The sequence below is a fragment of the Nipponia nippon genome, unplaced genomic scaffold, assembly GCF_047370975.1.
Source record: "Nipponia nippon isolate SJK-2023a ecotype South Korea unplaced genomic scaffold, ASM4737097v1 scaffold_3, whole genome shotgun sequence".
Classification (NCBI taxonomy): domain Eukaryota; kingdom Metazoa; phylum Chordata; class Aves; order Pelecaniformes; family Threskiornithidae; genus Nipponia; species Nipponia nippon.
The window spans coordinates 63,588,846-63,612,602 of record NW_028262347.1 but is presented as its reverse complement, the minus strand read 5'-3'; the positions used below and the strand labels follow the sequence as shown (position 1 = coordinate 63,612,602).

The 23,757-nt window shown below is 39.5% G+C and overlaps 1 protein-coding gene across 5 annotated transcripts in view; it reads right to left on the bottom strand.

Moving 5' to 3' along the window:
- KIAA1549 (KIAA1549 ortholog) overlaps positions 1-23,757 on the bottom strand; it is a 146,430-nt gene that overhangs the window by 49,140 nt on the left and 73,533 nt on the right. For 4 of the 5 annotated variants that reach the window (XM_087767228.1, XM_087767227.1, XM_087767223.1 and 1 more), the window contains exons 3-8: positions 23,256-23,344; positions 17,239-17,416; positions 15,593-15,720; positions 13,990-14,173; positions 6,563-6,622; positions 3,864-4,009 (exon numbers count right to left, since the gene is read on the bottom strand). In XM_087767228.1, coding sequence (XP_087623354.1) covers positions 3,864-4,009; positions 6,563-6,622; positions 13,990-14,173; positions 15,593-15,720; positions 17,239-17,416; positions 23,256-23,344 — 785 coding nt within the window. The remainder of the gene's footprint in view (positions 1-3,863; positions 4,010-6,562; positions 6,623-13,989; positions 14,174-15,592; positions 15,721-17,238; positions 17,417-23,255; positions 23,345-23,757) is intronic. The other variant, XM_087767224.1, reaches the window with a different exon arrangement.

The window sequence follows — 23,757 nt, the reverse complement described above, 5'->3', positions numbered from 1 at the left end:
TCAGTGAACAGAGTTGCCTTGGTAACCAAATCTAGTTCATAATTTGAAGCTGGGAAATCCAGGTGGTGGGCAGGCTCGCAAGGTTTTTGCAAAGTGTCAGTCAGCCAGTGGGATGTCCCAGTCAGCAACCCCGTCAGGAGTAAGGAACCCCGGGGTGAACCAGTTCAGTGTTTCGAAGGCACAAGCGTTACTTAGAAACAAGCAAACATGCACACACACAATCTCCAAAATGCACGTACAAGGATTATTTTACTTTTTTTCCACTACGTTCATCCCCAGGGGGGTGGGGGATGGGTCAAAAAAGATTCTGCTTTCTGCCTTATTAAAAGTAGGATTTTAGTGCCCATGCAATTAAATCAAAGCTGTACCGTGGTCTGAACAGTTCAGCAGACAACGCAACATAAAACATATGTGAAACAGGCATCGCACGTAACCTGCCCTGGGTCTGAGAAGGCTCTCAAAGGCTTCTGTCAGGACGGGAAACGGCGGTGCAGCTTGCGGGCAGCCAGCTTCCTCCCGAAGCGCTCCTGCTCCGGCTGGGGCCGGGCAGGGCAGCGCTTGCTGGTGTAGCACCAAACGCGCGCCCACTTTGGCGGACCTCCCTCGCGCTGAGCTGGGGAGACCGGTAAGGGCACTGAGAGGGCCAGGGCGCCGAAGGCAACGCTAAGGAAATCTCCTCTGCCGGCTTGCAGAGGCTTGGCCGGCCAAGAAACTGGCTTGCCAAAACAGAGGTAGGAACAGGCTTTGGGCAACCTGACGGGGGCTGGTCTCTGCCCGGGGTGGCTGCCAGAGGGGCGACATGCCTCAGAGGAAAAGGTGAAGCAGCAGCAGTCCCCAAGGGCTCTATTTAAAAAAAAAACAAAAACAAAAACTTAAAAACTCCCAGAAAGACTGGGCCTTTACTCAGATCACACACTCGGGAGAGACACATAAGCTGTCGGTAGAAAACCCAGAGAATGAACCTCTGACTTAATGAAAAGCTCAGTTCAGTTATTATGTCCCCTCGTAGCTACTACTTGCTCACACACATTATAACTACAGTGTTGCCTAACGTGCTCTTTAAATCAGAACATCATTCTTTTTGTCACTTAGTAGAATCACCTTTTTGCTTTCTATTAGGTTCAAAAGACCAAGCATGCTGAAATGAAGGAAAATTAATTATTTTTGTATTAGCTCCTGGTAGACTTTTAAACTACAATTAAGCCATTTAATTCCTCAAACAAAATTATAAGAATTGAGTTATTATGGTAAACTATTGACAAAATATAGCACAGGGCCTAGCCTCTGCAGATACAACGCAACCTGCATTAAACATGTGCCTTAAATTTGCAGCAACAGCAGATACATATTAAAAATATATATGACTTGCTCTGTGAAACATTAATACGAGCGTTACACAAAAATGAATGGAACTATCTCATGTATAAGTCAGGTGTGAGGCTACACAGGTTTTTTTGTACTTAATGGTTATAGGCTTTTTTTCTTCTTTTATCATGGAGTGCCACCTGTTAACCACACAGATAGGCAAATGGGAGGGGAAAGCATGCTATTTGGGCACCCCAGGTAGTCCAAAGTTCTTATTCAAGGTGTCTAGATTTAAAGAGTAATTTTTAACATTCTTAAATCCTAACACATGCCTTTAGAAATGAAATCTAAACCTCGCAAGGTATCACTTCTATTTTCTTAGTATGTGAAAGGAAACTAATATGCCCGCAGTAACATTCACAAATAATTGCTTCACCTTGTGACCCACAGCCCTGATTTTCCACAGAGCTTAGAAATGTCACATTTCAATACACTATAAATATCTTTCACCTCAGGAAAAACTCAGGTCTATAGGGGCTCAGCACAAGTGAAACGTGTGTCTAGTCTTTCACAGATATATGCATGTCCTGCTAATAAAAGTATCCAACACTTTTGTGTGACTGGCAGCTTCTGTTCTTAACTTTTCCTATCCTAGCAGTCACTGGTTTGTGTGCAAGAAATATTTATGGGAAAATCTGAATATAAAGCCCAAAGAACATTAATAGCTCTCCCTGAAGACACAACAGATGCATATATACAACAAACCACAAACACAGCTTATAAACTTGGCTATGAGGAACAGAATTAGCAACAGTAAAACTAAAAGGTTTATTGCAAATGACTATGGACCAGATCCTCAACTGACAGGGGAGCATCCTTGAAAGAAATCATCCTCCACTCAGGAGCCCACTACCAGGTGCATCACTCCAGCTGCACACAACGGCCTCTAAGGCTGTCTCATCTACCACACACCTGAACATCCCGCCAAAGCAAGCTACCAAGAAGCTATAGTACCTGGTGGTGCCTACCACTCTCATGCAGGAAAGCAGGACACCGAGGAGCAAGGTATCTCCTTCAGCCTTCCTTCTTCCAGGTCTCCTTTATTAGAGTGTTAACCCTATCTAATAGCATTGGCTGTGAGCACCTGGAGAAGCCCTGTGTTACATGGGATGGTATGATGTGTTGACCGTAACTAAGAGAATCCTCCACTGCTCAAAGACAGCAGTTTGCAGACTCTTTGCACTAATTAAGTGGCATAAATGAGCAGCACAGCTGTTTGGAACATAAGCTGCAGATGTCATCTTAAGTCCTAATAAGTAATACAAAGCCATAAGAAAAACACTGTATTTTCACTTTCCGAAATACTATTCTTAAGCTAGAAAGGACCTGCTTGTAACTTTGTGCGTGCAAAAACGAATTACCTAAGCTTTATTATGTAAAATAGTAAAACCATAATCTACACGTACATAATTTATAGGCTGTGGTATCTTTGCTAGCAACGTAAGGAATATTTGTTTAATTTATATGCAAAGGGGGGACTGAGGCATAAAGAACAAAGTGCAATAAGAGGTGCTGGGAATAGAAGATCTGAAGCAGACGTCTATTTACAGCAATTCAAAGCTGCACAAAAGAAAAACAAAATAAAATTTCTATTACTGAAACAGATGTTTCTGAGACAGGAAACTGAAAGTTAGAAAATCTCAACATCTGGAAATGTAAGTGGTAGCAAAAACTGTAGGATTAAATTAAATAAAGATAATAGGTCTGAACTACTGAAAGGCATCTGTGAAGTAAACCAGCTGTCGAGGAATTAGCTGGAAAAAGTAATTTTTAAGAAGACAAGCCATTAAAAAGTATTTTGGCTTTCAGTTTGTTGAACTGACTAGAAAGAACACATGTGAGAATTTAAGACTTAAAATTAAATATCCAAGTCTTCCTGGACATTATGTGCATAATTCCCCCTGTGACGAAACTATAAAGCAGTACTGGAATCCAGATAGCAGAAGCTGCCACGTGTGCAAAATTTGACATGATTAATCATTTTTACTTGAAAGCTGTTCCTGTGACCAGGAGTACTGTGACAAATAGGCAGTTAAGGGGTAGAATATACTACTCTACTGCTGCATCAAGCTGCACATGATTCTATTTCATATTTCTACACCACAGACAACTGTGAAGTAGCTGTTCCAGCAGAGTACTTTTTTTGACTCAGATGACCATCCTGTCTCCTTTTGCTAAGGACCTCATATAAGTCACACGAGATAGCAAGTTTTTAAAATAGGATGTTGGTAAAAATAATTTTCAACACAGTTTTTAAGAAGCCATCAGAATTTTTTGTAGCCACTCAAAATAGTTGTTTCCATTTGTTATGTTTAGCTTAAAAGACAACAAGGTATCCAAAAGAACCACATTTTAGGTGCAAAACATAAGCATCATCAACTAGCTAAACATGATACATGCTTTTGAGGTATCTTTCTCAACTCAAAACCTAGAAAATATTAACTTATTCAATAATTTATTCCCCTTTATTTCTTCCTCTGGCTTTGAGCTCTTAATACCTGCACAATGTTGCTGCCTGCAAAACTGGCTCGTCTCCATATCCGCCCTCTGGCCAAAGCCTCGTTTAACAGGTGAGCTAGTTTCCGCTCCATCTCAGCCCGAAACACTTCCTCCTGAATTCGCTGGTCGATGACACCCAAGAGAACTACATTGCAGAGAAAGTAACACAAATGAATTAGTAAAAGTTTTCAGTGTCTTTTCTGCAACTTCAATTACTAGCTTTCAGTCACCCTGAGACATCTCGCAGACAATTCAAGAGCAGCTGTATTCGCATGGGAATACTGCCCAGTTCAGCCAGAGGTTACATATTGGAAAGGAAGACATTGGGTGGGAAAAGGTTAAGAGAAATACATTAAAAAAGGGCAGAGGGTGTTTTTGGAATCTCAACTGGTCTAGACAGACCCAGGATATTGAAGAAACAGTTTCAATTCTAAAAAAACCCCCATAAACTTATGAGCATTCAATGAACTGTTTACAAACAAATAAAAGAGAAAATTCAGTCCAAATTGTCTGCTGCAACTACTTTCAGTCAAAATGTTGTGTTCGGAAGTGACACAGAGGTGGAGATGGTCAGGGCAAGGATTCAGAATCAAGGAGAAAAAACAGGAGATCAGCAGCACATGAATGAAGCTTTGTGTTCCAAGCGCATCTTCCCTAGATAAGATAAAGATTAACAAGTATGACAATCATAGCACAAAACAACCTGGTTAGTAGCCCTGTCCTTCCCAACCCCAGGTACTTCGGGTCACTGAGGTAGCTAATGCTGAGAGGAATCCCTGAGGAACAACACATAGGAAAAATGAAAATAGTGTGGACCTTTACTAAGAAGATGGCATCCAGTGAAAGAAAAATGTAGTGAATGAAGCGATAGTCATTCAAATGACCTAATTAAACAACGCTAAAGGACAGTAAACCAACTCACCACTGACTGCAGCAGAATAATTCAGTTTTCATTCCTGAGGCTCTCCACTAAAATTGATATATATTTTTTAAAGTCCCTTTTCCAATAAGTGTTTTCGTGTTTATTTTTTTAAGTGTGGTGCTTAATAAAAAGCCATCCAATTAGATAAAATCAATTAAATATAATTAATTGTTTTAATTCTTAAAGCAAAAATTTTAAAACCACTTTTTCCATTTAAAAGTTTTCACTGCAGATGTCAGAAAAAGGAAACATATTCATGATTTTTCACAGAGATCAACAGCATCTGCCTTCTAAATTCAGTCACAGACTAAGCATCTCAGAATTAAATAGCAAAATAAACAGACAGTAGCCTAAGGCTATTATACACAGCAAGTAGAAGACCATTCTTGCCTGTGTATTGAATTTCAGTATCAATGAATTATGCTTAATAGCATGAACTGTATTCTACAACTGCGAGGGACAGCTACAGAGAACGCTGCGTATCCCAACGTTTTATAACTATTGGGATACATGCACATATATCTGGGTAGTCTAATATGAAAAACCTCTTCTCTACTTGCATAAATTCTATAATTTTCCTATGTCATGAGTCATTAGTCTTACAACATAATATACAGACTGAAAGCTCTTTCCAGGCTGCCTGCAGGAACTGGGATTACACAAAATTCCTCTACAGCAAAAAAGGTGCTGCAATTGGCTTTCAAAATCTTACAGTCTGGAAGCTTAGAAAAACCCCAAGGGACATGATTTCTGAGCTGGAAGAGCCCTCTTCTTACTGCAGGATCTAAGGGAACTTCCAGCAACAACGGACAAAGCAAACCTAAGGCTGAGCAAGAGAGGGTGGGCGTGTGACCAAAAAAGCCAACATAAACCTCTAAGGAAGGATGACATTGGATGTGGGATATACACGTGCAACTTCTCTCGCATTACTGAACGTGATCTTCATTTTTCTTCTGTGTGGACTTCAGAAACTAAGTTGCAACTTGCTTTCCTGCTTAGAAAGTAAACCGGGTCACTGGTGAGAGAAGACAGGGATACCTGAAAAAAAGAGTAAGTCTATACTACTGGTGAACTACAAGTGGAGAAGTTGTGGGAAGACAAAAGTGTATCGGTGGGGCATCGGCACCCTAACAGCAAGTTTGCTAGGCATAGCCTGATCACCATTCAAGCTTTCTGCTTAAAAGTAGCAGGTAGGACCTACAGCGTGCAGGAAGCCTCAACTGGTTTTGAGCATCTAAATGTGATAGCTCAACCGTATCTGCAAATTATAGAATAAAACATCCAGAGGACTTGGGTGGGAGGGATCTGCTGTGAATGAATCAGAAGAGGTCAATGAAATGTGATACTCTTTCACGTACTCGGAATGTATCTATTTTCACTCTGTTTTATTCCTGGCATGTTTTGGTAGAAAAAGTGCCACACAAATAAAATTTTAATTTTCACTTAAAATAAAAACCTAAAAATCAATGTGGTATATTGACAGCATGCAGAGTAGACACTTTATGCTTGACAGCGTAAGTCATCTCACTAAGAATGAACTGCTTTATAGACAAAACTACTTTGCGTGCATTATCAAGGAACTGCAGCAGTTCACTCTCGTCCCAGGAATTACGTTTCCCAGATATTCCAGGTCACTAGGCCTTTGGTTTTAGAATTTGTTCAGCTCAGGCACATTATTACCTCATAAAAATGCAGCACCCCTAAGCTATCGATATTTATGTAGGCTAGTTATCCTGCTAACAAAAAAAATTGCACTCTTACAGAGACTGTACGTACCTGTTCTCACCCAGGAAGATTTCATCAACTGAGACACATTAAGCTTAGGATAATGAAATGCTGAGGGAAAAACAGAATGGAGGAAAAACATCTGTAAGAACAGTATTCTCAACAACGTACACAAGAAAAGAAGCCACTTCATAATTTATACTGTCAGTAAGCATCTTATTTACACAGACGTATTACTGCTCCTGAGGCTATGCAGACACAACGGTAAGGAAAGTGCTCGGAACATACACTCCCCAGTTTGTCTCTGAACAGAAAGAAGCTAACTGAAGCAGTCAGATTTATTACCTGAAAGATTTCAAGCTGCTGTACCGAGGTCATCGCTCCTAGAAATTTAGAAGCTCACTGTCTGAACTGTGACTCTTACTGAGCTAGCTGCAGGATCGGGCTTTTGCTCAAAGGGCAATGAGGCAACTCACGAGTTTCTCAGATTGAAAATAAGACCTTCTCTGAAGCAGAAACTATATGGAAACACTAAATGTAAAGCAAAAAAATAAACATATCTGATTTGTGTTCCAAACTTGTGCAGGGGGAAGCATTTAAAAAACGCTACCTTGATTTTTTTTTTTTTTTACAAAAATCACAAGTAAATGCATGTAGAAACATTGCTGTAGACAAATCTCATGGCTTTTGTGTTTGTCTGGGTGGCTCCAAGCTTTCTTAATTTCTCAATTCTTCCAAAAAAGCTCTGCTCCAGAATGAAATCCTTGCCCCACTGAAGTAAATAAAGTCTAATTCCACCGACTTCAGTAGGGATAAGATTTTTCCCAAGGTTTCCACTGGAGAGCAGTAAAGACATGTTGGGAAAGAAGTGAAGATGGGGGCTGGGCCAACAGTTTCCTCAAGGGAAGCCATAAGCTTCACTATGGCAATAAGGAAAAGGAAGGGTCTTAACTTTCTCAAAATATTTAATCCAGATGCAGTTGCTAAGCATTATACAAAGGTTAATTTTTAAACCATTTCATGGATAGAAAGAATGCAGCACATAACAATCAAATGACCTGGTCCATGCTAGATCAATTTAGAGTAAAGATGCCCTGTCTTCAGTTGTAGAATAGTTTGCCACTATTGCATGTTTCGGAGAAATAGAAAATTACCATTTTTCTAATTTACTTATGCAATGATTTGTAGAGTAGCTGACCTCTGTCAGTGTACCTAAAAACTGATTCTTTTGCCCCTTAAAAAACTTATTTTTTTGTTAAGGCAAGAGCAAAAGAATTACTAGTTATGTTGTACCTTCTATTTTCACTGATTTATACACACTCCTGTGGGAAAAATATGAAAATTTTGTTATTCCACCTTTATCTCAATAATAGCACCATTAGGTTCAAGAGAACCACATGGGAGGTACCTCTTGACTTACTATTCAGAAGGGTATCAAAATATGGTGCTTTATTCTGAACAGGAAACATTGGCCCTCTCTACACTGACCAGGATGCATCAAATTTCCAAAACTCTCAGACACGGAAAAAAAAAAAAAAAAAAAAAAGGCACCTCACAGTCCCTTTAAACAACCATTTATTTTTGGCATCCTGCTACACGATTCTTCTGATTGTAGCTTTTAGATTGGAGTTCTATTTACTCTGGTCATGCAATTGTTTACTTCAATTTAGAAATACAACCTGAACAAAAAAAGCATAAACTGAACAGCATCTGTTGTTTTTCCAAAGCATGGAAAGAGCAAGATAAGAAAATCAAAAGCCTTCCAATGGCCATAAAACTTTGAACTGCTGGCAGTTGTGAGTTTTTTCTTTTTAAACCAAAATCATGTTTTGCCTCAATACTTAATGTGCTCTTCACACTTTTTCTAATTAGTACTTGAAAATGATTTAATTTATGCAAATTGCTGGATGACTATTCACTTAAACTTTTCACGGAATTAATGAAATTTAAAAATAAAACAACTTGAGCAGAAAGTCTTGAAATTGAAAAGGAAGGGGTGCCGTGATCATTGGCAGCTAAGGCTGGGTTCTAAAACCTGATGAAGAATGCATGAAATGATGCGCACTTCTGCAACTGAGACCATGCTTAGAAGTCAGAAAATCCAGGCTCCAACTCTTATTCCATAGGTCACTCAAGTGTCTCACCAACACACGTGGCCAGATCCTGAGCTCAGCGGGAGTCTCAGCACTGCAGCAAGATCATATATGCAAGATTCCTAATGCCCCCTGGAACTAACGATTAAAAACAGCACAGACTGATTGTTATTCTGAGGGGGAAGGTGGATAGACAAAATGCAATTATTAGTTAGATTGCAGCTGGTCTGCTAATGACTACAGATGCATTAATGAAGTAGATGCTATCATCATTAGAAGATTCTAACACGCAGCCCTGAAGCACCATACCGCCTAACAGCATTGATTCAACGCTGACTGAAAAGGCAAAGGGTCACCTAGTCACCCAGAAACCTCTTGACAGCAGTCTGAAGCACACCACTCGGGCAACATGGCCTTCGCCAGATGCTCCAAGAAGGATTTCTCTGACCCCCTCCTCTCATACAGAGACATGTGAGACGATGCAGGATAGAACCAGTACTATATTGATTGTTCCTATTTCTGATAAATGAAGGAACAGTAATAGAAAGGATGGAGGGAATGCAATATTTGGAATGAGAAGGCATCAACTGAAAAATAAGAGTCCATGCAAATATTGAGGTGCGGGCAATATTAACACACTGTATCTGTTAAAAGTCTGATCTAAAATCCATCCAAAATTGCCAAATATTTCTGCAGTCTTTGGACTGTATCATAGGATTTTATATTATTCTATTGGCCTTGCAACATTTCCAAGATATCTGAAATAGATGCCACCCATCAACGTGCTACTTATGGCACTAAAAAAAAGCAGGTCCCAAGAAAACTCTCTCTATTTAAAGTCATAACAAAAATAGAGATTTATGCAGGGTAAGTCCATGAAGGCCAATATTCCTTATCTAGTCCACAGTGAGCCTTTGCCTGTCCTCAGACAAATCTTCCAACAATAAAGAGATACAAATATATTCCTTCCTATTGTTTTTAATGAACTAGCACCCAAAAACTGTGACTAGACTTGGTTTTCTTTCTGCTGACATGTAGTTCATGACCATCTAACCAGTTTACAATCTAAAACGTGAGATGTAAGGTGGACAACGCAAAATAAGCACGCAGGAAGGTGTAAACTGAACATCTGAATGTAAGCATGTTGCTGAAGTCACCTAGAAGTCTGTGGGGGAAAGAAAAAAAGTCTGGAAGTTTCCAGGCTTGACCACTCCAACAGCCCTATCCCTGCATAGAAGAGTCCCTTCTGTCAAACTAAACTTTCATTACTGACCCTGACCCTAAATGAGTGAAAAAAGCTGACAAAAATTCCTGTTGTTAATGATGTACTGCACAGGGACAACCAACACAGTTAAGAGTGTAAACAGTACATATTAGTTATGTGAAAAATCCAGCAAAAGGACTGTGTGTGAAAGGCAATGTGAGATGAACAAGCAGCAGGGAACAAATACATTCCTTCAAACAAGGCTCATATTCGGGATATCGAAGGCAAGGTCTCATTTCACTTAACAGTGTTGAGATACGGTGATATTACACAACTAGGTTTTCCTCAGTATGAATCGACTTCAACACCCTGACAGCTCAGCTCACCTACAAATCAGTTCTTTTTCTTCAGATGCAGACTATAAAACTTACAAAATCATATATAGAGCCCTCGGGGGGGGGAAGTCACTACCGAGAGTATTAACTGTTACCATGCCAGATAACTAAGGCACAAATGGCAGAGAACTGTATGGCAAGGAACATTTCATATTTACATATAAACAATTTACTTATAAACAATAACATATTTAAGTTGTTTATATGTAAATATATAAATATCCAAAATTCCCCCCAAAAATTCACACTGAAAAGCAGAGGGTTGCATATTAATTTGCATAAAGCAAAGCAGCTACCTATCCAAGGAAGATCTTCACAACACCTTCCCTGCTACAGCTCCTCTGTAGACCGAGGGACAGCATGAAAGCAGAGAGTTCAGGGCCTAGAAAACAAAAGCATTCAGACACCTTCCTGCCAAAGCAGCTTTGAGGATCTGGCTGTTGGTCATCCCCAGCAGACTGCTGAATAAGATGTCTCAAGAAGGATCTGCCCAACGCTGCTGAGCCTTTGGACATGATTTCTGGCTCTGAATACTGAAGATCTAAAATCCTTTGGCTCAAAATACAATCACAGCAACAGTGCAAGAAACTGTAGAAACAGCTAAAAATAACCGTGTGGTTGCCTCGCTTACAAAAGCGTACGAGCTACACTCATTATTATGCCTGCTGACAGACGGACCCATAGTTCTCACAAGCTGAGAAACTGTGTTCCCACTTTGCTGACTTATCAAATGGCACCACGTCTGGTGTTCCAAAACAGTGACTACAAATGTGCCGAAGCACTACTGAGACCAAACTAGACAAGTTTACATCAAAATGAGCTGTCCTGCAGTGGGCTCAATCTACAGTAAATAGGAGTTCTTCTAGCAACACACAAGTCAAATGCTGACAAGATGCATCTTGATTTAGGCCACCATATCCACCAAAATCTCATGTTTTCTACATTGCAAACCGTGGTAAGATCTCATCTCTCCTAAAAATTCTGAATTACTACATTGAAATTTAATATAGTTATTCTAATTTGACTTACTGCATGTTTTATTTTACTTATTTTAATTCAAAACTTAAAGTTTTGAAAATTCAGTCTAGACAAATTTGAAGGTAGTCTTCAAAATTTCTCTGTCAAACACAAACTAAGAGACACCACCACCACCAAACTCTGGCTAAGATCTCTCAGACAAGTGCTCTGCTCTGTTGGCAACATTCATTCAATAAACTATGGCAGCAGTTAGGTGGAGTCATTGAAGGCAAGGGTGTATATATACATAGCTTGTTTGGCTGCCATCATTCCCGCTATCGGGTATGCGCACCAAAGTAACAGCATTTTTCAAGAGTGCCAAATACGGGAGTGTGGGAATAAAGTGTGTATCACGATGGACTTAGTCTGTCTTCCTACACTAAGGGAGGACTGATGATTTAAGGATTTGAGGTTCAGTAGTGTTTGGAAGATTTAGTGGATGTGAAGGGAGGAAGAGTAACTATTTTGTGTTTGAAGTCTAGAGGCTTGTGCTGGAATTTGCAGGAATGAAATTACCACGCTGTTGGCGTCCTTGTGTAGGATTGCCAACAGGAACAAACAATTCCTGAAGCTTCGGAAACAAGGTTATAGAAATATCTCACCCACAGGCTGGGACATGCCATTGTACTAACAGAGGCTAAATTTGCCAGGCCGTAACAGCCGACAACTGCATGACTGCACTGCAAATCCTCAGAGTAGCCAGCAAAAAAGGAGAAATCCTAGTGGGACCTTTCTCCAAAGGCACTGCCTGACCTCCTCACTCATTCCACTTTGCATGGCTTTCTCATTAACATGTGAGCTATCACAGAGCTCCACCAGCATCGGCCAGGAATCAGCCCCACCGGCCAGGCGCTATAAGCATGCAGATAACACAGGGAGAGCTCCTGCTATGAGCACTAAAGAAGTTACCTTCAAATTTCCCAAGTACCATCAGGAAAGAAAAATAAGGAGAACAGTCTACATGCATATTTAATAGGAATGTTTTTCCTCTATGACCAGCCTGTCTTTCAGGATGTATCTGCCTTGGTAGAAATTCTGTTATCATTTAATTGCACTGTAGCTCCATTGTACAATCCAGAAGATGGATTCTCAGCAAGGGGCAACCTGCAAATTCACTACAAATATCACTCCAGAATACGTGGACAAAACTAAAAACTGCGGAACCAGATGTGCATACATCACAAAAAAAAAAAAAAAAAGCCCCACGACACTGAAAATATTATCCAAGAGACTAAAAGTAATAAACTCTAGGGCAAAGGTGCAAAAGAGACTATGCAGAGCAAAGAGAAATGTCTTTCAAGCAATCAAGGCAAGAGCAACATTTAATTTGAATTCAGTGAGATAAAGACCACGGCCTGCAACCTGAGAAGTTCTGTGGCCTCACAAGGAACACAAGAAATGCTGGTCATCTATGGACAGGGATTCTCAAGGCTTTTGGTCCTGGCTCAATTAAATACAGCTACCACTGCAGAGGTACAGTCTGTGTGAGACCAAATAAGAGCAGAAATGCTTAAAGGAAATGAGTCAACAACTTCGTACATTTTTTAATTGACTGTGGAAGCAGAGGGTTCAAAAATGCTGAAAAATTAAGAGTTTCAAAAAATCAGTACATTTAAACTACTTCTAGTCATTGGGAAAGTTTCCTGTGCAGTCATCTTATATAGATTTAACGGTGTTATAGAGAACAACTTCTGCTGACAATCACTTTCTTTACAGTATCTTCATTGACATACTACTGCACAGCTGTATAATGAACAGCAGCTGCCATTAGGCCTGATTTTCCACTAGACATTTAACTCTATAGCAAGTATCACTGTGTCAGATGTTATGCACCTATATAGCTCACAAAAATAATGCCGAAAATTAAAAATCTGCATTGGAAAGCACAATGAAATAGGAGAAAAGAGGAATTAATTGACTGAGTTAACAGTAACACCTACCGGGGGGAAAGACAAGTACTGTTCTCTCATGATCTTGCTTACATTCATGAGTCATTTCTGTCATCAACAATCCATTAGTGTATGAGGTTAATTGTTGAATTTAAAAACTTGGCTTATTTATGAGACTGAGGTAATCTGAAAAATCTAACCAAACATCAGTTGTCAAGGCTGAGTGTCAAGAAAACTCTGCTGTGCAGACAGTTCCCATTAATCTAAGTTTAGGATGGCCATGGACTGAAAATAATGACTTGCAATGCAAGTTGTACACAAGAAGTGAGAGATAGGCTTAAAAGGTAATACCTTAAAAGATAACAGATTACTCAAAAAAGCACTGCTGCAGACTAACAGATAACCCAGACAGACTACACAGGCAAATATAAGCTTATGTTGCCAATGTCCCAGGCTTTCTAGAAGTCAGAGCCACAGTTAAGTGCAACACAAAGCCCAAGGTAGTAAACCCTGCTGAGAAGCAGCAAAGACCCCCGTAGACATAACCACAAGAGACACACCTTGGATTGCACTTCACAGCAATATTGATTGAAGTGACTTTTTTTTTTTTTAATCTGGACACCAAAGGACTAATGAACCCAGGTTAACCACAACTGGCCCAGTGCAAAAGGAAAGGATGATGACAAAAGCTGCTTTAACACTGAAATGCAGTATGTGAGCAGTGAGGGGCATGGATTTGCTCTGCAGAATTCATGATACGAGTTAGGCAGTATTTCAAGCTGCATTATCACTTATGCACAAAATTACTTTAAAATGGTACAGAGAGGAAAAAATACTAAAAAAAAGTATTTTGCAGTCTTGGCAAACAGCAAGTACTCACGTTCGGCAATTTGCTGTACAGGGAAGCCCAGATAGAAGCTGAATTCCACCACGGATAAGTTTCTTAGCTGCTCACTGACTTTGGACCCATTTAGAAAACCATATCTATCTCGGATGGCAAAAACAATGCTCACGGGGCCTTGCCGAAACGCCACTCCAGCCCTCCTCAGAGTTATATTCAGTATCTGAAAAGACAAGATTGAAACAGGGTCAGAAAAATCAAATCACTGGCATTTCCATTCCTTTCTTGACAGAATTTTTTTTTCCTAATATGATGGGGGGCAGTTCACATCAAAACAGAGAAACATCTATTCCAGATTGATTCAGCCTGTTGAGTCTCAGAGGAGGCAAAGTTACATGTGATTTCCTCTTCTAAGAGTTATCCTTTAAGGTCAATCATAATCCAGAATCTCATCTGAAAGCTACAGTCCAGGAAATTATGAAAAAGGCCACCTAGAGAGACAATCAGCAAAATAAATCTACCGACAAAGAAACCTTAGATGAATACCAAACTGTGTGGAACAGACAGGAAGAGACCATGGCAAAGAAACATTCTGAAAATGGATGCTCTCCCTCCTGCACTGTGCACACTCAGATGGTACCACTGGTTAGAAGCCTTATTTTGGCACCAATGTACACAGCAACTGTGTTCATGTAGACAAACCTCTTCCAGACAGTAAGGAAGTATTTAAAATAAAAGTTTGCGAAGCTGATAGTCCAAGAAATTGTTTTGCGTGTTCTGTCTTCAGTCTATCCAGTCACATTGTGTCATTCACTTGTACAGTTCTGAGCACTTCACTATATATACTATACAGTATTTTAGGTACTATAGAGTTTATGGCATTTTTCCTGCTACGATTTTATTTTAGGGTACCACAGATGGCCATTTATGGTGCCAGTTAAATAACACGGTAAAATTTTTACTAATTTTGGTATTACAACAAAGCTAGACTAGATTTAAGAATTCAGACAGGAGAGGGAGTTGGTCTCATTAAGTTGTATTACTGACTTTCCAGGGAGTTTTAAGGTCTGCTACGTGATTCAGTACCCAGCACATATGCAATACATTTCATATGTGAAGTTCCAGTAGCAGCTGCCACAGACATCATGTACTGCTGTTAAGTATTTCTAGACCTCAGAAGCAACTAGAATGTTTGCTCACATAATGGCAGAGCTCATGTAAGTCCTATATTCCCTAACAGGATCACCTGAGTGGCAATGAGACATGAAAGTTGTCTTCAACAAAAACATTCTAACCCTACTCTGTAACAGTAAAATCTGATGGGAATGACTTTGATAAGGGTTGGGGCAGCCTTTATATGAAAATGTATAAACCCTATTATATTCAATAATGCTTTTGGATATAAATCATCATCTTGGATCATTTTTTCAAAAAGCTTGAAACCAGAGGGATGTGTGGTGCCATATTATTTTGTATGGGAAAAAAATCCTGACTTCATGACAAAGCCTCATAGTTCTACATGATCTAGATGGCAAGTGGTAGCCAGTGAACACCAAACTCATTTTATTGGCTGGATGAAACACAGGACAACCAAAAGGTGAGGAGAAAAAGGGACCGACACAAAACATGATAATCTTCTCACCTGCACAGTAAAGTTGTAGAACTCCTGGTGTTTGCTCACTTCCATGAATGCCATTGTCAGCCCTTTCTCAATGCGCTGGCTAAAGTTGCAGAACCCAACATCCACGTTTCGAGGCACAAACTGAAGCACTGCAGGCAAAGGGTACACATTATTCCTACAGACAAGTACTTCCATGAGTGAGAACAAAATGAGCAAGAGAATCCACAGGGCTATCACTTTTTCATGGAATTCACGATATATTCAGTGAAACACTGGGTAACAATACAGTAGAAATACATTTTGTGTTGGTGCAGTAGATTCTCTGCTCATTAATATGTGTTGCCACAGTAATTAGATTACCAGAAGATATTAGTGACAAAATACCCACTGTTGCCTCTTGCATACTGAAAGACCTTCTCGATGTGCATGTGGCTCATTTTGCAGGAGTTGAACACTGAGTCAGCCACACTGAAATCCTTAGTACCCAACAGATCAATGAAAATCTTAAGGGGAAAAAAGCAATAAATCTCTTTCTTGTAGACTGAAATATAGTATTTAGCTCGTCTAAAAGACCACATATTGGCTCCATTAATACACATTAGTATCAGTCTAACACTTTCAAAACACTTAATTAGCACACAGTCTTTTAAATCTAGATACATACACCTTGAAGTCTTTCACAGGAGAGAAAGAGTGAGCACAGAGGAATGCGAGCAGGCACACAGACCTTAACTACATGCACATCTGTGGATTTCCTGATACAGTCTTACCCAAAGAAGTGCTATGATTAGGTTACAGACCCTAATAGCAATGTTATACAAGGTTCAAGAACAGAAAATACATCTACTGTCTATCTATATAACCATGTTAAGCAGTGGAAAAAGACATCACACCTGCACAATTAAAGTGATGTCTTACCATACAGTCATTAACAGAGCAGAAACAACACATGAAACATACCTGAACAAAAGCACGTTTGACATTCATTAACTCTCTGCCTGTATGCTCAATCCCTGTCACTACCTCATTACACAATCAACCAACCAGGCAGGTGGTTTTGTTATGCAAATAGTAGCTGAAAAAGATCTTAAATGATACCACCGACTCTCAAAATATATTACATAGGTAATATTTTACTTTAGATTATTAGTAGTCATGGACTTCACATAAACTGTTGCCATACAGCAGCCAGGGAAAGCTGAATACTACATGAGCAATCCTCCTGCTCACAGTATACATGAGCAATCACTCCTCCTGCTCACCAATTCTCCTACACTATGAGAATTCTAAAAAAGAACATTTAGGGTAAACATAATTTGAAACTTGACTCAAGAATTACAAAGTAGCTGCACTGTGATTTTATGAGTAAGTTTCACAGAAATTTTTCTCTCTTCTCACCTTTTGAAGCAAGAAAAAGAGCACACCTATTTTGCAATGTGCCAAAAATATTTTCCTGAAAAACAATCATTAAATTATGGGGTTAACTGTTTACAATTTATTATCTCTCAACCACGGATCCGGCAAGTATTTCACTAACAACCAAGAATTAAGATTCACAGCAGTAGAACACAGGGTTTTGACTCAACCTTGCATGGTTAAGCACAAGTGAAGGAGTGTGAATCAATACAAAGCTACATCTCCTCCTCTTCGTGTCAGGAAGAACTCACCTGTCTGAACTTGGAATCTGTTATCTGGCACAGTGAAAGAAGGATGCAGTGAGAGGATCACGGGGGCCTCACCGCGAAGAAGACTGCTGTTCACAAGCACATTTATGACAGCTACTGCCGTGTAAACAAAAGGGCCTGAGGTCACCAAGAAAGCAAATTTGGGAGAAACTTTATACACCTACAAAAAAAGAAAATGAAATTAAAAAAAAATCTTCAATGTGAAATTTGGCAACACTTTAGACCTACATAGTCTCACACATTTCTAAAGCCACATCATCAAGAAGTATGAAAATGCAATCTTTATTTTTCAAAGAGAGAGCAGAAGCATAAACACTCTGATAGTGCTGTGCCTTGCAGCCTCTGCTCCAGCGCATCAGAGAGGCAACGCCCCTGTGCTAGGCGCACCTACTAGAATGTCTTTAGTACAATACACCAATCTCAACACTTCTTGATTTATCACATCCCAGTATAGTAGCACTCCCCCTCGCCTGCATTCCCCTGGAGTACGTAAGAGTTCCCATACACAATTGCTGCTTACTTACTGAACAGCTTGCATAGCTTCTGCATTTCAGTCATATAGTGCATAGCAAACATATCCTGTACTGTTCGCGTGTGATATGCAAGAAGCAAAATAGGCATAACCTGTGTTTTATGATATAATGTTCACACTCAAGAATGCTTTCTTCCAGAGAACACTTCTATCTGCTTATTTCAGCAGTTACCACACTTAAAATTTTCCTCTTTCAATTCATCTCCTGACTTTGAGTCTTCTTAAAAACCCTGAGGAGCCTTAGTCATTGTGTAAAAGAAATGAGATTGTAAGTTAAATATAAACCTAGGTGAATGTTTCCATGCAGACACTCTTATCCACCATTTCTCTGTCACCTAAGTAAAAACAAACTGAAGGCTTTTATTTATTTAAACATATTGTAGTGCCTTCTCTCCTTCAGAGAAACACTCTCAATGTCAAGTACACCTGTTTCCCCAGCATCATTTTTTTCCTCTTTGGTTTACTCCCCCAGTTTGCTTTATTTGCTTGACGCAGTCACACTAAAATATTTTGAGATGTCCAACATGATGGCCTCACAAATAAGTAAACCATCTAAACCAGAGACCCAAGGGCTCTGATAAATGTGCACCTCTTAGATGAAGAAGTGCTACCACCTTGCAGGCTTTGTGCTGGTGAAGGGACATGTTAGATATCCTCAACTTCAGGATCAGCCTGTTGGAAAAGCACAGTGCTACTTAAATTGTGACCCACATGTTCCTTACTGGTATTTCTGCGACAGTGTAAAGTGATGGCAATTGCTGTTTGGATGAGACAGCAAGCAGCTCTTTCCTGTCCTCTAAAACACGTGCATTTCAAAGAGATTACCTTCACCAGAAGAAACTACCTCAGTAGCAGAAGGAAATAAAAAAAAAACTATGCTGCTCATTATTCCTTTCTTCCTTCTTAGTCCACAAATATATGCATCATCCAGCTTTTATTTTAAATGGATTTAGACCCATAGAACTCAAATTTGTTTGATATGAATAATATGCACAGCTCTTTTCAGTTCCTCTTATCTGAAATTTTATCCTTTTATCTCAGGATTAAATGATCTCTGCAGCTTCAGTTTGTCAAATGGAAACAGCAGTTATAATGGGTAAGACACGCCAAAAGAAAGTTGCCCATTACTTGCAAAGGGGACAGCTTAAAAGGCAAGAAAAAGAGGAATTAGAATTACAAATCTCAGTGACAATTTGCTGGTGATTTCTAAAGCAATATATGCTGAGGAAGAGAGGCCTAGTGTAGCCAGCATATACTTATGCACTGGAGTTAGGCATTTCAGACAAGAAAGCAAGCCTCTGATAACTAACGCAGCTGTCTCCATCTCTGACCTGCTGCAGTGCACCACAGATGCAATGAAAGCAACCTACCCCAAATATCCCCTGGAAATCTTGCACTGACTTTTTCATCTTAGCAACTAACACTGTTTCTGTTTTGTGCTTCACTGCAGAAGAAAAGTGACAGCAACTCCAGAAGAATGGAATTTGAAAAACAAAAAACTTTCAAGTGTAAATTTGAGGTAGGTAGATTAGAACAACTACAGGTCAAAACAATAGCTATTTCTGTTTGAGATATTGCAGCATTGTCTAGAGTTAGCTCTCTACAGCCTAATTCAGATGACAGAAATAATATAGCCATGCCAGCAATAATATAGCCATGCCAGCATGATGCTGTCTACAAGCTAATTCACAGAGAAGTTTGCAAATTTGTCTAGGACAGATGAGCACAGCTCATGACTCTTGATTCATGAATGAGAGTAGCTCCGCTTGGCACAGCCCTAACGCTTCACAAACCCATCCATCCATCCAACCCTCCTCATGGAGGCTTCACCTCTGCTGCCAGGACAGTTAGATGCTAACAAATTAGCTAGCTGAACCACCACATTCTAGAGTGCCACCTATTAAAGTAAACAAGCACAACTTTCTTATCTTAACACTTTGGGTCAGAGAGACAGAGAAGCACACAAAACTCCATGTGCACTTTGGAGCCATTCCCACAGCAAAAGCAGAAACCTTCAGTAGGAGCAGAGAACCCTTACACCACCTCAAGTTGAACTATTCCTTCTCCAAAGTGCGATGGCTAATCCAACTCCGCTATTTCCAAGACACAACCTATCTCATTCAAAGCTACCCTCACAAGAGAGAGCACTTCTAGTACAGAAAGTTTTCAGGACTTGATTTACTGGAGGCAAGAAGAATATTTGGGGAAAACATCATTGTATGCTTACTCTGTTCCTTATTATCTTCCCTAAGCATTTGCTATTGATTATTGTCCACTAAAATATTTGGTTAGACGGACCTTTACTACAATCTAATCCATGCCTACACTCCACGGTATTATGCTGTGTAAACATCTGGCAGAAGGCATAAACAACCGATTTCCTCTCCATCACCTTATCAAGCATCCTGTAAAGAGCCTCCAGAGAGCATTCAACTTGCCGAAGATGGGCTACAAAGGCTCACAGGTCTTAAAAATGAAACAAAGCTTCTGCTTCTACCCACATTAGGATCCTAAGGCAACAATTCTCTCACTGTTTTTACACACCTAAATGGTACCAGCCAGAATTTCAGCAGCAGTGAGTAGCGATGAAGCCAGCACAAGTCCACAAGGTGGCATCTTTGAAAGAAGCATTTAACTGCCTGACAATGAACTGATCTCCTTACTTTGAAGGCAGAGGTTTACTAATTTTGGATTATAGAAACCAATAGGCTAAGGACATGCCCCAAAACCCGCATTAAATACAGCAACAAAGCGGCTGAGGTATACGTTATACTGCATGATAAAATTTCCAAGCACAAATGAGGCTGGCAAAAAGCTTTTTCCTGTTGGCATGAACTTAATGGCACCAGGGGTCCTGGCAGCAAGTCACTGCCAACGCTATTTTATTTCGCACCCCAGTGCAACATAGCTAAGTCAAGGGAACATTGTGTAACAGATCTTACCCAAGGGTCACAAGGTTTACATTAGAGAAAGCTGACAAAAATTACCCTTATTCAAACAATAGGTCCTATTCTTTTGCAGATGCAATACATTGAGACCAACTGGAAAGAACTTTAAAAATTTAGGTTATTCTCACTTTGCTGTAAGGACTTCTGCTAGGAAAAAATTGACAAAAGTTTTTTTCATTAGGCAGGATTCAAGCCTGCCTTTTTTTTTTTTCCACTTCAACAACCCAGAATGTTTGAAATAATAAAAAAAGCAGAGACCCAAGTTTTGACTGAAAAAGTTGAAGAAAAAGTTTTAATTCTCCTTTCAGTGTTAAACTTGGTTTGTACTTAAAGCGAGCAGCAGTTATATCCATCGTTGCCATGGATATTATTTTTAAAGCATACATTATTACCAAGTTAAATTTAATAAGACTGTCTCCTGATTTACTGTGCATTACATCACAGCAAGGGAACAACATCTGTGAGCTGTAACAGGGGACACAGTAAAAAAGCAGCTTAGAGAAGTGCAGTGCTTTACCATAACTTGCAACCGTACACACGGTTCCTGGGTACTCTCGACTAACAAAAGTCAGGTCTGTTTGATTAATTAAGTTTAGCAATATAGAAAAATTCTGTTTAAAAATTTGTATTATACCACCATTAAACATGCTGATACTATAGACAGCTCTTTATTTAAAATAACAGTTTTGTTAATACTTCACTGTTAGAGGTGAAGACATTTGCTAGTGATTATTTTTAGTGCAAAACTCACACCCAAGGCATCACTAAGAGAACACATATGATAGCAGCATTCTAGCATAAAATAAGCATAACTGATTCCACAGAGATGTTTTCTCCTTTTGATAAAAAAGAACTTGCAAAGAATGAAGCTGGACTAACTGCATTATTTATAAAAGCAGTTGCTTCTGAGCACCCTTAGGGCCACAATATCCTATTGAGAGCTTTACAAGGCAATAGTAGGCATGAAAGGAAGGAATTTAAAGGGCAGAAATATAAAGCAGCAAGATATCAAATGTTGGCTCCAATCAACCTTCAAATATTTAGCAATAGATTTTGTCTTACTGCTGTTACTATTAAGAGGGTAAGTGCTTCCATATTACTGAGGCGTATAAGGTCACTGAAAACTAGCGTAGTTCTATCATCATCAACTTTTGACTTCTACTTGACTATGTCAGTTTGCACAATCTGAAGGTATAATTCACGAACCAGAAGAAAAATCTCTTCTTTACAAAAAAACCTGAAAAGCTTATGGGTGGGTATTGCTAAAAGGACCTAAACTAAACATAATTTATAGTGGCAGCTCACTGTGGCTGAAGTTTGGCAGAAATACATAACACTCCTATCTTGACTGGGTAGTAGAAGGGTATACTCTCAAACATCAGACAGGGTTTGTTTAATTACTGAGTGCAGTGATTATGGCAGGAGCTGTCAAAACACTGTTTCCCCACACAGATCGGCGAGCAGAAGTTAGAGGCACCAAGGGATTCTGTGCATGGAGAAACTGAAGTTATGTTGAAAATTCAAAGTGCTATTTAAGTAAACTTTGTAATGAAAATGAGATCATAGACTGAAAAAAGTAAGATAATGTGGTGCTGGGCAGACATGAAAAATTGCAAGTGTAGCTGAACCTACACCCACACCAGTAATTCCATTAAAAGATTTCATTTTGTCCCCAGTGTTGAAGTATCTGATTATACAACAAAGGTACCCGTCTACAGTCTTTTCTTCTCAGACAGAGGGTTTGAGACAGAGGAGTGGAATAGAGCCTTTAAATCTCATCTCAACCAGACACTGACTTTGAGGTTAGGAAACAACATGGAAATATTGTTCAAAGATGATTCCTTGAACATCAAGCAGAGGAAGCTTCAAAAAAAAAAAAAAAAAAACAACCAAAAAAAACCCACCACAAAAAACCAAGAGCACAGCAATTCCTTGCTCTGTGACTGGGGGAAGGACAGGAGTCACACCTATTTGAAGGCTTAAAAATAGCATCTTACCATTGCACCCCTGAATTTTTTTCCCTGCCTTTTTCATCTGTCAAATACTGCATTTGGGATTCCACCACCTGCCCTGCAAGTGTTGATGGCCTCACTTACAACATAAAATACCACAAGGTTGTGCAGAAGGCTTTGTTTCATTTAAGGTGCTAAGTATATAAACAGCTAGCAGAAAAAAGAAAACTTTTTAACAGGTATTTCGAAGGGTAAAAGCTTTTCAGTTCAATTTCAATTCACCAGTCAAAGGAGGTGAGCAGCAGAGGCTGGGCACTGCTTGCTCACTTCTAGCAAAACCAAGAAAGGTCTATCCTCGAAAATGATGACATCCTAAAAGTAAAAAAGCTGATGTCATATTCATGGTAATAAAAAAAAAAAAGAAACAAGACTAATATTTAAGTTAGAATAAACTCTCGATATAGTACCACATGGATTGTTTTTAAATCACCGTTCTAGCCTGTGAACTAAAACCACTATCGTATTATCTTGGTCAAAGAGTACTTGTACCCACTTCGTACCACTTACCTCTAGCTCTACTGATCGCCTGAACTGAACTCTGAGCACTTCTCTGATCGATTCACTGACATTTTGTAGAACAGCTCTTCGGGCCAGCACTGGAAATTAATGTAAGTCAGTAAATACATTTTAGCTTCATCTCCTGGGCTTTGTTGCAAAGCTGCATTTTCAATTGTGCAATGCGTGAAAAAGCAGGCAATGAGATCAACTGCATCAAACAGACGACGGACAAGGAAACAGGTAAAGGTATGACTGTATCCTAAAAAGTGACTGTATAAACGGTTTAAGGAAATCCAGGTTTACTTTCTCTCTCTTGTTTTGTTTTTGCATATCTAATGTCTTTAGCATTCTAGTAAACGCATCTTCTAAAGAGCCACCGAGGCATTCAAATTGGATGTGAAAGTCACAGCACATTGTCGGACCTGTGCACAATGAGCCTGCTGTCATAACACAGTTAAAGTTTTGTAGGCAATGCATGGAATGCAGATGAGGTCAGAAAAAAGCCATAGAA